General features: G+C 31.0%; 1 protein-coding gene across 1 annotated transcript; it reads left to right on the top strand.

Moving 5' to 3' along the window:
- The first annotated feature begins 4,918 nt into the window (after positions 1-4,918).
- Positions 4,919-7,496, top strand: LOC139482060 (uncharacterized). Its single transcript, XM_071265706.1, has 3 exons — positions 4,919-5,404; positions 6,070-6,127; positions 6,697-7,496. Exons 1-2 carry the CDS (start codon positions 4,993-4,995, stop codon positions 6,111-6,113), a joined length of 456 nt encoding a protein of 151 aa, XP_071121807.1. The 5' UTR covers positions 4,919-4,992; the 3' UTR covers positions 6,114-6,127; positions 6,697-7,496.
- Positions 7,497-14,515: the final 7,019 nt, after the last annotated feature.

The following is a 14,515-nucleotide window of genomic DNA, read 5'->3' as shown; positions in this document are numbered from 1 at the left end:
GTATTATTTTGTGAGTCTTTGTTTACTCTTTGGTTTTGATTGTTATTGTCTTCTGTACATTGGTTTTAAAGGCTAGTTGACAGCTATATAGTTACGGTAATCTGAATAAATAATTGATGTCATTTTAACGTTCAAGACTTTTAAAGTTGGTAAAAAAAGACCAATGTGATCATATTTATAAACCCTTGTTAACCCGGAGGTACTTTGTGGAAGTTTGAATCAATGCTATACAAAAGTATACGTGTACAGGCAAATATAAATATTCATTTACAAAATCACGATTCAATTTGCATTTCAAAACAGTGTAAGTATAAGACTAAACTTAAATGCAGGTTTAGTATTTATGAAAGTCTCACATTACTATAAGCAATGTAGTGAAATGACAAATGTATATATAAAGATATATATGTAAGTACATTTTTTATGATTTGTAACCATCCGCCAGAGGCCAAATGATATGGATGTGAACAATATACGTGTAGTTCACTGTACAGCCTTCATGAAAGAGGAAAGTCAATAAAAATTTATCGTTTGGAATTAAAGTAAGATGTTTTCAGAGACACCTAACATAGTTAGTTTTGTACTTTGAGAAAATTGTGTGGGTAACTATGACATAAAGGTTATAAACTTCAGAAAGGTCATAAACTTCAGAAAGGTCATAAATGTTATAAAGTTTATACATGTCGGAAAGGTTATACATGTTAAGGACAATTGTACATTTCATTGACATATATATTTTGGAAATACTTTCTTTATGTGTGATTGGCTTAAAGGACGTTGGACACATAGTATGAATGTATGCCAATACTTTAAAATCCCGCGCAAACTTTCGTTATCTTGTTTTAGATGTAATATGTTGAAAATTTATACCTCCTTCCGGAAAATCTTATAAAAAAAATTAGTACACAACAAATAAAATAAAGATATGATCGGTTTACTTTTAGTTATCTTACGCAATTTCTATGAATTTAGATATAAAAAAAATACTCAGATAATATATTTAAATTTATATTTATATATATACGTAGTTCATTAAGCATTATTGCAAACACTCTACGAAAAGTTCTATTCAACGAATTTGCATGTTCGTTCCCGTAACTTACTAAATGTTGCAATTACCTCAGGCAAATTTCACCTAAAATGAACGCAGCTTTTCTTTTTACGTTCATTTGAACAAACATCGCCTAATATTTCTACTTATACTACATCCCTGTCATTCAAACGTTTGAGTTTAAGCGTTTTTGATCAAGGCAAGCAAGAAAGAAGCTTCAGAACCATGGAATGTGTAGTGTTATTCTAATTTACCAATAATAAAAAAGGAATACGAACGATTACTTACACAATAATAGGTTTATAAATCCAGAACAAAAAGGTCCACCGAACAGACTCATGAATCTTACAAAAAAATAATGACAAATAACTGTAACTTAAAACCCCAAACATTCAAAACAAACATAATATACTGACCGACTTTTGAACGCAACAATAGATTATTCTTTATAATTTCCATTTTCAAATGTGCAATTTTTTGTAAACAAATTGATGACGAGAATGTTCTTTCATTACTTCAATGTTTATAAAAAACATAATGGTCGAAAGTTAAAATGACTACGTCATTTGCAATGTTCACATATGGTGGTATACACTGAAACCCTGGTTTTACCCTTACCAATAAACATGTCAACGTCAAAAGCAATGAATGCCTTAACAAACGCCAAAATGATTGTGAGAAAGATCAACCAAGACTGTTCGGCAGGTTTTGATTTCTGGTTTGCACCTTCTGAAGTTGCCGTCGTTCCATCAACCACAGGTAAGTCATGTGTTGATTGTTTGGTAAGAGAAAAAAGTATGATGAGCTTGACTAGTAGTTGTACGAGGATCAAACATGATTTGGTAAAACAAATCTATTAAATGAGTGTTGCGTTTATAAAGTCAGTCAGTATAGATGATTTGAATAAGAATAATGAAAAATAAATGTATATTTGTATGACTAGAAGAAAATATGCAGTGATCAAACAAGTATCTATAATCGTAGATTCAATATTAAGAAATAGGACAAATATATTTCATCGAAACCTCCGAAACTAACTGCAAACACTTACATACATACTTGAAAATACAAGAGATGTTTTCAGTTTCTGTCGTCGATAGGAAATTTCTCTTTGAGACAGGTGTACATTTTACCAAATGAGACATATAGATATTTACAGAATATGTCACGGTGTCGTTCAAGAGCAAATTGAATGTTAGTTCATAAATAGAATCGTTTTGAACTATATATTTTCCATTAAACTGTTATATTAATTCAGATGTAAAATGTATAACTTCTCTTCCTATATAACACAACACATTGATGGCTCAATTAATTAATAAAAAAGATATGTCAGCTATCGGATATTAATAGTTAATAGGAAAGTCAAGTTTAACTTTCTAGCGGCAAAGGAAATACTAAAGATGGTTCCGTTCCATGTTCACGTTCTTTAAGCAATGTGATTGGTTGTTGAGATAGGTATCTGTATATATAAGTGACTATAGGTGTCTGGATTACTGTGTGCCAACTACCAATTACCACAGCTCCATCTCTGTAAGTTGACTATAGAATAACTAATCCACAAATTCAAGTAGAGATCAATATTCAACGAGTGACCGCCGAAGAACACATTAATTCATAAGTAATTATCAGTGCTGTTCGGTCACGGTCATGAATATTTTCAATATTTGAATTGTATGATTAGTTGAAAAATGTAAGAAACTATATATTTTTTCTCCGCATTAACAATTTGTTTTGGTCCGACGTCATTGACGTATTGCCAACGACTGTTGTTGTACGACGTCAGAAGAGTGAAATAAACGTAGTGAAATTGTCGGTTTTAATTTCACTAGGAAATCGATGTTAAACATTGCAACAAATTTAATAATTACTGTTACTTATACATTTTGAGCTCGGAAAACAAATAGCTAGTTTTAGACTATCATTTAAAATATGACCCAGCTGTCATAAACCAATTTTAGTCAAAATTTCGAGTTCTAACATTAGTCATATAATAATACCTTATTTGTATTAAGTTTCAAAATTTATTTATTAAAAGATTACAGTAGCCGATGTATTGTAAAAAAAAAAGAGATAACGCATTTACTTCAAAAAAGTTTGAACTATATAAAGTTCTCATCAAGAGAACTCGAAACTCAAACATTGCAGGATTTTATATTAATAATAAAACAAGTTTTTGTAGTAAAACAAAAAGATGTGACGTTTTATATAATATATAATTAATCTTCCTATATAACACAACATAGTAATGATAGTGATGTCTAAATTAATTAAAAAAAGATATATCAGCTATTGGATATCATCCGTTAATATGAAAGACCAGAACAAGTCTCTAGCGGCTAAGGAAATACTAAAAATGGTTCCTTTCCATGTTCACGTATTTTAAGTTATTTGATTGATTGTTAAGATAGATATCCGTATATATATGAGTGACGATGGGTATATGGATTACTGTGTCCCAACTACCATTTAGCACAGTTTCATCTCTCTAACTTATAGAACAATTAATCGCAGTTCAAATACAGAAAAATATTCAACGAGTGACCGCCGAACAACACATTAATTAATGAATGCGGGAAGCGTATGAGTTCACTATCAGTTTTGTTCGAGTTGAATATTTTTCGATATTTGAATTATTTGATTAGTTATTCTTTTTATTACATTGAAAAATAAACTTTTTTGATGGAATTTATGTTGAACAAATTAAAATTAAATATGTTTTCTACGCGTTCACAATTTGTTTTGATCCGACGATATAGACGTATTGACAACGCCCATTGTTGTATGACGCCAGAGGAGTGAAATAACCACGTTTATTTCACAATTGAAATTATCGATTTTTATTGCACTGGGAAATCAATGTAAAACATTGCAACCAATGTCATAATTATTGTTTCTATCATTTGTTGAGCTCGAAAAACAAATACCTAGTTTAGGTTATTTACAGTTTGACAACGCGGACATAAAACAAACTTTATTTTGTAATTGAAGTCAAAATGTCGAGTTCTTACTTTATTCATATGACAATACCTGATTTGTATTGAGTTTTAAATTTTTCTCTTACACGATTACAGTTGCCGATGTTATGTCAAAATAACAATATTCCTTATGGCTAACATTCTATGTGAATACATTTGTAAGTAGATAACATGGAAAACCATTGTTGTCCAGTAGGAAATATTTGAGTATTTTTTTTTGATGTATTGTATCCTAGAATTAATCGAGTTATCTTTCTTTGTACTGATTATTTGTATTTGTATTCCAGGGTCATTTCTTATATTACACAATAAAACAAATCCATTGATCATGAGGTGTTTATTTTAATATACGACCAAAACAATCCGGTTGCAAACAGGATTTCAAAGTATCCTTTGATATCTTAATAAGACAACAAGTTTTTGTCATAGAAAATTAGGATTTCAAGTTTGACTATGTTTGTTTTTGTTTTCTACTAAAATTTTGTTACAAGATTCGAGACATAAAAAAAATATTTATCGAAAAAACATGGTATTATATGCAGTCAAAATCGCTGTTCAGATTTATACTCGATGGAAACATAAAAATTAAAAATCTCGCTGTTAAAGTACAAACTGTTCACGTTCACAAGCTTAAAAATTTATCTCTGAACTAGTTCCGAGTAGTAATGACATGGCAATGACAAATCGTCACTTTAAGTTTTTAATTATCATGAAATTAAAAAATAAATGTTTTACTTACCAATCATTTCAATCTCATATTTAGTAAATGTTATTCAAGATTTAACATCACTGGAGAGACATTGATTGTCGAAATGCACATCTAGTGAGGAAACATCGGTTCTGTTTATGTTATTAATCGCTGAAAAAGAAAATGAAAATAAGACATTTCTCACACATTTTCTTTAAACCTGTTCATATTAATTAGTAATTCAATCTACTTCATTTTGTAGATATAAAACGACAATGACAATAGAGATTCGATTGTGTGTATGTGTTGCCCTGGCGGCAGTATGCATTGTCGGCGTTAGATCAGCAGGTAGTTATGGAGGAAGAAGTTATGGCGGAGGAAGTTATGGCGGAGGAGGTTATGGAAGAGGTGTGTATGGACGTACTGCATCATACGGCGGAGGTGGATACGGCAGTTACGGTAAAGGCGGTGGTTATCGTCCTACTAGTCGTGGGGGCGGTTCCTTGTATTACCCTTATTACTACCCGGTACCCTACTTTGTAGGTGGAGGACGACGAAGGGGAGGAAATGTGAGAGTTACTCCTGCCATAATTGCAAGAACAGGAGGAAGACGTAGAGGAGGAGGAGGTGGTGGAGGTCTTTTCGGAGGTGGCGGTGGTGGATTCGGAGGAATTTTTAATTTGATCAGTAAGTTTCATTACACGTATATATTTAATATTTATCCTATCAGGAGTTCAATATATGGTTTACAGAAAAGAGAAATGGTGGAAAATAAAGTAATTAAACAATTAAAGGAATGAAGGAACTGCGCCAATTATTCAGACCCTCGGACATTCAGGATTAAATAGACATTATATGTTTACAGGAAAAGCTGTATGTGTGTACTAGACGGGTTCCCGTTAACGCTTACCCTTACGGAGCACCTCATATCACACATATGTTTTTTTGGGGTTAATATTGCCATGTCATTGTTAATTTGTTTATTTATGAGTTTGAATATCCCTTTGGTACCTTTATTCATTATATTCAGTTAACAACTGAAGTACACGACTCCTTGGTTGAAGTGTCATTATTAGCGAATGTTTCAATAAAGCTAAATATGCAATTATCGTATGAATATCAGCAAGTCGAACTCTTTGAATGAGTGAAAATAGGTAAATATTTTAAAATAGTTACTTTAGAGAATAATGTTAGGAAAAAATGGGACGGGGTCTACTCTCAAAGTGCCGTTGGTTCTTACGTGACGATTTGTGGTCACTGTATTCACATATATCTAACCAACAAATATTGTAGAAGTACAACCACATAGGGAAAATCATAACTTTACATTGTATTTTTTTTTCTTTTTTCAGTCATGCTTTTCTTCCTTCAATTTGTTCTTGGTCTCATAGGATAGATTGCAGAAATCAGGTATGTATCATTTAAATATATTCTAAAATGTATTGACGCTTTTAGTACTACTTATATATAGAAACAAACAAATTTGGAATAATATTAAAGATGATCAAGACATTCGTTCATTTTTCCCGCTCATTTATGTTATATTCTCAATGTGATAATCGGTTGTTAAATGACATCATTTACTTTTAGACTTATTTATATCTTGTATGAATGAGTCTAGAGGTCAATCGGAGTATAAGTAAGGCAATTTAATCTTTTTTTTAGATTTAAAAGACACCGAACGAAATTAACAAATTATAGCCGGGAAAAAAGCAAGATTAAAAAAAAACACTGGAAGTCAAAACAGGCTAATATAAATATATGTTTATTAAAATACTTAAGTATTAAATAGTAAGATTTGTGTATTAAGTATTACACAAATTTCATATTGAATTCATAATTGTGAAGTATTGCAATCTAATTTGGATAAGCGGGCAGTTGATGACTTGATAAAATATTGTTATGTCTGAGCTTTTCATATTTAACAATGAACCAAATATATGCAGTTATATATGTTTCTTTTATGTTTCTATTCACAGCCGGAAATAAATCTAAGGGAAGTAATCATGGTAATGCTATATATGGAGCATTCAAATTACAGTCGTTGGGTACACACCACGTACATGAAAAAAGGATGAATATATATGTTTTGTACATGAACAATTCATTTGGAAATGGCAATTATCATGACATGGACACGAACTGATACGTTTTAGTAGTTACCAATGAATCGGTTATACATTTTTTTAAGGGTTAATATGAAAATAATCAATTAGAGTTGTCTTTCGTTGATTATTAATCTATTCATCAATATTACCATATGTAAGCAAAATGACCCCACCCTATTCATCTGCATATGTTGATGTACAGTTTGTATAGTTTAATGTATCTGGTGATTTAATCTATTAATTATTTATAATGTTGTTAATGTCCTGTTGTCTTATATACAATAGCTTATAAAATATATTTGTTTCATTAAATGACAATTTTGTATTTCAACATCGAACTTCCTGTAACATAGTCGGTCATTCGTCTATTTTAACATTACATATCATTTACATGTGTGTTTTTAAGCTTACTATTTATATTGAAAACAGTGTTTGATTGCTACACATGCAAGGGGTATTTAAATCAAATTGTTCCCAAGGTATCTTACAAATTCCTTTGTCAGTAGTCATTAAGGTCGGGATCACTTCATTACCTGACGTCAGTACATGTTAACATAGTAATTTCATGAATAGAAGAGAAATATTAACTTGAAAAACGGACAATAATGCAATGTTAGCTTCCTATGGTGTACTTCCACTAAAAATAGAAAACAAAACACGTTTATATAATGTCTTCGACTCTTGTTATAAATATTCTTGAATGAAATTTCATAAAATGCTCCTTAAAATTGTATACTCAGATTGAAAACAAAACACTCTTTTTCAACATTTATATGTTGTAAAAAGTAGTGAACAGTTGGGTTATGCATTGTATCTGTCCATGCTTTTTAACGAACAAAGAAAATGTCTTATCAAGTGGCCGCTGTGCAATTGAAACATTGGTTTAGCATTACCCTTAGAAACACATTAAAATTCGAAATTGATCAAATAAACACGTCTTTTATCCGTTGTTGTCGCATCGATGCTCAATCGGTTTTATCTTTCATATTTGAGGAATATAATCATAACATAAGATAAAATAAATCTGGTGTGGGTAACAATATATCTTTCGGAAAAGTAACTAGGAATTAAGATACGCATTACTGATAACTTTAACTCCTTACTTAACGGAATCAAATGAACGAAGCAACCGAGACAGTTTTTTGAATTCAAATAAAAAACGAACTTGTTTCGAGCAGAATTAATTATCATTATTAAAACATAATAATTGTACTAAATAAATAGAGACTGGTAAATTACATAGCAAACTAAATATCTAGATCTAGGTACATTACATTCTAGATTTCTGTGGAATGAATTTCACTAGAACGGACAATGGTAAGCAATACATTTTCTTAGAAAACAACGAAACAGACTGCGGAGAAAACCATCTGTCAGAGAGTTTTTGTAAATTGGTAGTATTGAGTTTTTAAAAAGCTTTTCAACTCCAAACAAGAAGCTGTCACAACGACAGCAAACCGGATTTATTAACATTTATTTGTGTCCTGGCAATATCACAAGAACCATAACTGATGAACGGTAAAAGTCAACATCGTCAATATCAAATCTGACCTCCATTTTATCATCAGTATCAACATATTAAAATTTGAAAGAGCTTAGGTTGAATGGTTCATGAGTAAATGCAACAACATTCTTGAACTTGACCTACATTTTGTCATCAGTAACAACATATCAAAATTTGAAAAGCTTTCGTTGAACACTTCATGAGTAAATGCACGGACACGTCTGGAAACGCCATTTTTCAATCTTTCAAGAACCATAACTCCTGAACGGTAAAAGTCAAAATCGTCATTCTTGAACTTGACCTACATTTTGTCATCAGTAACAACATATTAAAATTTGGGAAGCTTTGGTTGAACAGTTCATGAGTAAATGCACGGACACGACTGGAAACGCCATTTTTCAATCTTTCAAGAACCATAACTCCTGAACGGTATAAGTCAACATCGTCATTCTTGTACTTGACCTTCATTTTGGTGTCAGTAACATCATATTAAAATTTTAAAAGCTTTGGATGAACGGTTCATGAGTAAATGCACGGACAACATTTGATTTCCGCCCGCCCGCCCGACCGCCCGCCCGACCGCCCGACAGCCCACCGTACATCCCCAAATCAATAACCGACATTTTTGTCACAAAAATCCGGTTAAAAACGGTGCAGATGTATTTGTTGTACATATAAAGATTTGTGTCAACATAATTAGTAACTGTTTGTTGTATTTTTGTTACCAGCACTTTTCAATTTCAAAAGGTTTCTTTTTTATTTATATTTTTATGATACCAATTTGCATTTCACTTCAAACATGAAAAGTTAAACATTACAGAACAGGTTCATATTGAAATATTAAAACTTATTAACGATAACAGCCTTTTGATTTTTGACACCTGTGTGTCTGCGTTAGACTCAACAATTGCTCTTGCATCAAAACAGTTAGATATTTACCTAGTATGACATTAACATCTTCTATTTTGTATGTTTTGTATACTAAGCATGTGCAACACCACGTGAGCCGCCTACGGAGAAGAATATGGATACAAATGACACACAGAATCCCAAAACTGTGGTTATTTCATGAAAAATACCAGAACACATTTTAAATCATTTTAATCAATCGAGCAAACATAAATTCTTCCGAGCGTGTGAGACACTCACGAGTAGTCAACGTCGTTAACATCTTACTTGATGATAGACAAAAACGCAATGTGCACAATAAAGGAGCTAAAACATAAAATATATGTACGAGCCTTTATATAGAGTATCTACTGAGGAGAGATAACGTTTCTTATAAAAACTTATAACGACGTATAAAACTTAATTCAAGTCATTTTAGAGTTGAGGGTAGAAAGACCCAATCGTATTTATCAAGTATTCCATATAATAAAAGTAAATCCGAATAGCATAATAAATGAATGATTAAATTAACATATAATTGAGTGCGTTCAGGATGAAAACAAAATTGAATATTAACGCTGCGTAAACTGTGAAAGCTCAGTCATGAATTCAGATGTAACAAGCTTCGCCTTAATATAAATAATATACAAAAAAGATGTTGTATGATTGCCAATTTGACAACTGTCCACAAGAGACCAAAATCACACAGACATGAACAGCTATAAGTCACCGTAAAGCCTTCAACAAAGAACAAAGCCCATACCGCATAGTCAGCTATAAAAAGCCCCGATAAGACAACGTAAAACAATTCAAACGAGAAAACTAACGGCCTTTTTCATATAAAAAAAATTTAACGAAAAACAAATATGTAACAAATAAACACACGACAACCTCTAAATTACAGGCTCCTGACTTGGGACAGGCACGTATGTCTTGTTTTTAAATGTCTATGAAACTATGTGTATTTCTAGTTTTGATAACAGTCAATTTATGTAATGTACGAAATGTGTTGATATTTCGTAATTTGTGTGTATATTGTTGTATTGGTCGATTTCAATAGACAATGTAGCTTGTGTTATATTTGAGTTTTAAACTGTCAAAGCAATGGTTTAAATCTTCTTTTTTTATAATATAACGTAATATGTTGAGCGAGGCTCAGTTCATCAATGAGAAATGAATTAAACTACATGTATGTTGTGGGTATAGTGTTGGGTGCACCCTGTAAAAAACCCTAACGGTTGGTCCTCGATGATCTGATGTCGTTTTTTTTTATTTGTATCTAAAGAATCAAAACTCCAATGACGCAAATAACCTAATAGATCATCGGTTGCCATGTCATGCTATTTGGAACGTAAAAACCTCATTCAATTAGAAGTTTTTTTAAATATATATATGCATTGTAGATCTGCTTATACTTCGACGAGTATGCGAGTACATTTTGTAACCACATATCTGAACTTCAATCCATCTGAAAGTTGTTTACAGCTAGTTATTCGTGTTCTGCTATTTATAATTATGAAATATTTTATTTTCGATTAAATATAACAAAATAAAGTTTTAACACCAGACATGATATGTTAAAAAAATAAAGTATAACACGTATTTTCTGAACCATTAAGTTTCATTTAAATGCATGTTATTTAAAACTTCCGTGTTTGACCTCTTCATAATAGGAATTGACTTTAGATTAGTGCCATGCTCTGTTAAACTTTACTTTGTCACCACTTACTGTCTATTTAAAAAAAAAAGATCCACAAAAAGTATCAATTTCTTATATTTTATATGATTATGTATCACATAAGGCAGAGACTCATGGACGTTCTAGTATGCTTCAGCATATGTTTTATATACTGTCATCTGCCAGCTGCGGAATGTAAGTTAATTAATATTCAGCTTTATAAACAAATATAATCTACACGTAAAACAAACTTTCCGACTAAGCTTTTGTCGATAATATTGATGCCAAAACAATAACAGTTATCGTTCACACCAGTGTATCGATATACAATCTCAATATGGTCACTCATAACCAATTATATATGATCCTGTTTTTTTTAAACTTCACTGTGTTAACTGTTCATAAGTTTATGTTATTATGTGGTTTGCTCCTGTTTTTTTTCTTCACTATTTGACAGTTTGTGTGGATACTTAAATAATTATATATCGTATTGTGGGTGAGCTATTCACACATACAGGAAATGATAATCAATAAATACAAAATATGATGCATGATATTTTGTTCATTCGAATTCATAAGGTCCCGATACTTGTGATATTGTCCCCGAAATTAGATTTTCCCTTGGGTTTTATACATTCAACATAAGATCCTGTTCTCCATTCTTTTTACTTTTTAACTTTTGTTTCGAACTGAACTGCCTCGACACATGTGAGCTTCTTCGAATACAACAACGAAGGTAAACTGCTTAAATTTTAATTTAAGTATATGTTATATTGGTCTTCAAATCAGAGAGAGAACTGTTAAACAGGTTTGTGGAAACTGAGCCATGTCATAACCTCGGACAGTGGAGTAACAGTACAAAATGAGACAAACAATAAAAATCGTTTGAATGAGGCTGAACTCATCAGTCAATAATAACTATTGAAAAAGATATGTATCTGAGACAAGAATATCAATAATTTCACAACCAAAATACGTATGAATTAGTTTCATTAGCAGTCAGATAAAAACCATGACCTTGTGTAATGCCAAACGGTCAGAATCGAAAGATTGTAGTAACGTGAATGTACATATGTGTTATATTTTGTATTGTTTTATTTTACTCATAACAAAATCATTTTATATATCAAGAAAAACAATATTAAAAACATCAATTACAGTGTTTACAAAATGACCTTTTAGAGTACGTTTATTTAAAGTAGTGATATAAGTTGCGCAGCTTTTTGAGTTGGACATTTCTACTTTTTCAGCACACAACTATTGTTCAAACCCCAGCATATTAATTTGATTAGATAATAACCTACATGATATACACTTACTAGGATTTATGATGGTTGACCTCTGTATGCAGGCATAATTTGAGTTCATGACTGTAGATTGATATTTGGCCTATAAACGACGATAGACACCAGTGGAAAGCAAATTATGATTTTCTTTTAAATCATTGGTGTGTGTTATAAACAAAGACGATTCTTATGGATCAATATACATTTTCTGAATGGTTACAAACATGAAATCACTATACCGTGGGGCCAGACGGATATGGTAATAATAGTTTTGAATTTATACCAGATTGCATTTTTCACAGTGTTAATTGTTGCGGTTCTACTTTTTCTTTAATAATGAGATATTATATATGATTTTGGGTTAAATGAAAATATTAAATTATAAAATCGAATTTAGCTTGAAGTTAGTTTTTGTATATTTTTTTACTTCACCACATTTTATAAGACTATAATGATTCTCGTATCGTTACTCTGTAACACTAGATATTGTGCATGCCATTACGTATATGTGTTTTTTTTTCTTTTTTCTTTTTCTGTAAACGTTTTTCATGCAATCATTTGTGTCACAAAATATATGTTATATCAAGATAAGTTTTATAAGCACCAACAAATAGTATGACTTATTCCAGGTAATATAGTTGTGTCCATACCCAATAATTGTTATTTTTTAATAACAAATATATCGTCAAGTTGCAATTAATCAGTCATCTTTTTTTTCTTGAAATCAAAGAATTCATTTCTAAAATTATAAACATTTATTTATTTGTCATCAGGTCTGTACATTATCTGGCATTTGGAATTTTTAAAGATCGAAAGTTCACTACTGCAATATATTGGAGAATTGTACAACCAACAGTATCTTGTTTATTTATTTAAATAGTAGTTTGGCTATTTTTTTTACCAAATTTGATTTTAGCTGAACATAGAAATCTTCTCTTTGCTATATTGAAGTGACACACCCTTCAATAAAATGCAAAGACAGTCAAAATAAAAATGCTCTTACTAGAAGGATACTGTTGCACCGTATTGTCAATTTTTGTTTACTCAAGAGTATCTCATTCTTAACTTTTTCAATGGGAAAATATAAAGGAAGCAAAACTATTGTCTTGGCTAAATAACTCTTAACTGACACAATTTTAATTGTCCAACCCATTAACAGACTTTATTACCATAACTTTCACTTAAACGTGGCATTATTCACGTTATATTACAATTATGAAACATTTACTAATGTCAATTTATTATTTAGAATCAAAGTACTATTTTGTGTCCTTTAAATGATATCTAAAATTGTTTGTTTCGCCTTTTATTAAAAAAATTGTTACGCGTATAAGCATAAAAACTACATACCTGCGCGACGCCTTTTAGTTTTGCCGAAAACTGCGCAGATAATGAAATGTTTTTACAGGTGGAAAATGTTCTATGATAGATATCATTTTGTCAGACACTTTTCTTTTTTTGATTTGGTTCTTATAATATGACAAAAATCTGTATATTCAACAGAGTTTGACATTAAATTGTGCGTTTTAATCTTAACAGACGTATAACCAACCCGATTAACAGACCAACCGCCCATAAAGCCGCATACTCAATATATATTAACCGATCAATCTCGTGGTAAGCCGAGTGTCGGTCGTGAAATCACTGAAGCAAAAAAACTCGATGTATCTATCCTTTATTTGTTTCAAACTTTATCGATTTTAGATATATATCTCTAAGAAAGGTAACATGCTCCACATTTAAAACAAATGAATGAACAATACATATAAGTAAATTTAAAAAAAAAGATATTGATGCACGATTTAAAAAATGCAAAAAATTGTGAATCTGTTGAAAAAAAAATATATAGATATATAATATAATTTTAATTTACCCAAGTGAAGTAGCTCTTTATCTCACATATTTGTTTCAAAGATTGCTAACTTATATGAAAACTCTTGGCATGTCAATAACGTATGGTCTCTTACAAGTACTCGCGAAATATTAAAAAGGGGGTATTTGGTATTTAAACATTGAATTACATGCAAATGGAGGTCGTACATTTTCTTTCCTTTTGTTCCTAATCAGATATTATTTGTAATAACACTAGTGAAATATCTGTTCTCAGCAAATGATTAGTCGAAATTTGATTATGACGTCAAAATGTTTTGTTTTCTTGTGAATTTTCCTATTGTGACGTCATGAAAAAAGGCGACATTGCCTGAGGACGGCGCATATAAAGAACACAAGTTTCTGAAAATCTTTGAAAAAGAAGGATAAAATCATCAGAGAAACAGATTCCGACACTTTAACTCGTGTCTTACGATATCTCCGCTCTCGACAGTTACATTTTAA

This window comes from Mytilus edulis, chromosome 7 (assembly GCF_963676685.1).
Source record: "Mytilus edulis chromosome 7, xbMytEdul2.2, whole genome shotgun sequence".
Lineage (NCBI taxonomy): Eukaryota > Metazoa > Mollusca > Bivalvia > Mytilida > Mytilidae > Mytilus > Mytilus edulis.
This window is presented reverse-complemented; position numbering and strand designations above follow the sequence as displayed.

Bases quoted from the DNA above. Each gene is read 5' to 3' on its own strand.
- LOC139482060 (XM_071265706.1), top strand. From the start codon at position 4,993: ATGACAATAGAGATTCGATTGTGTGTATGTGTTGCCCTGGCGGCAGTA. The intron at 5,405-6,069 runs GTAAGTTTCATT...TTCTTTTTTCAG, and splicing joins AGGAATTTTTAATTTGATCA to TCATGCTTTTCTTCCTTCAA.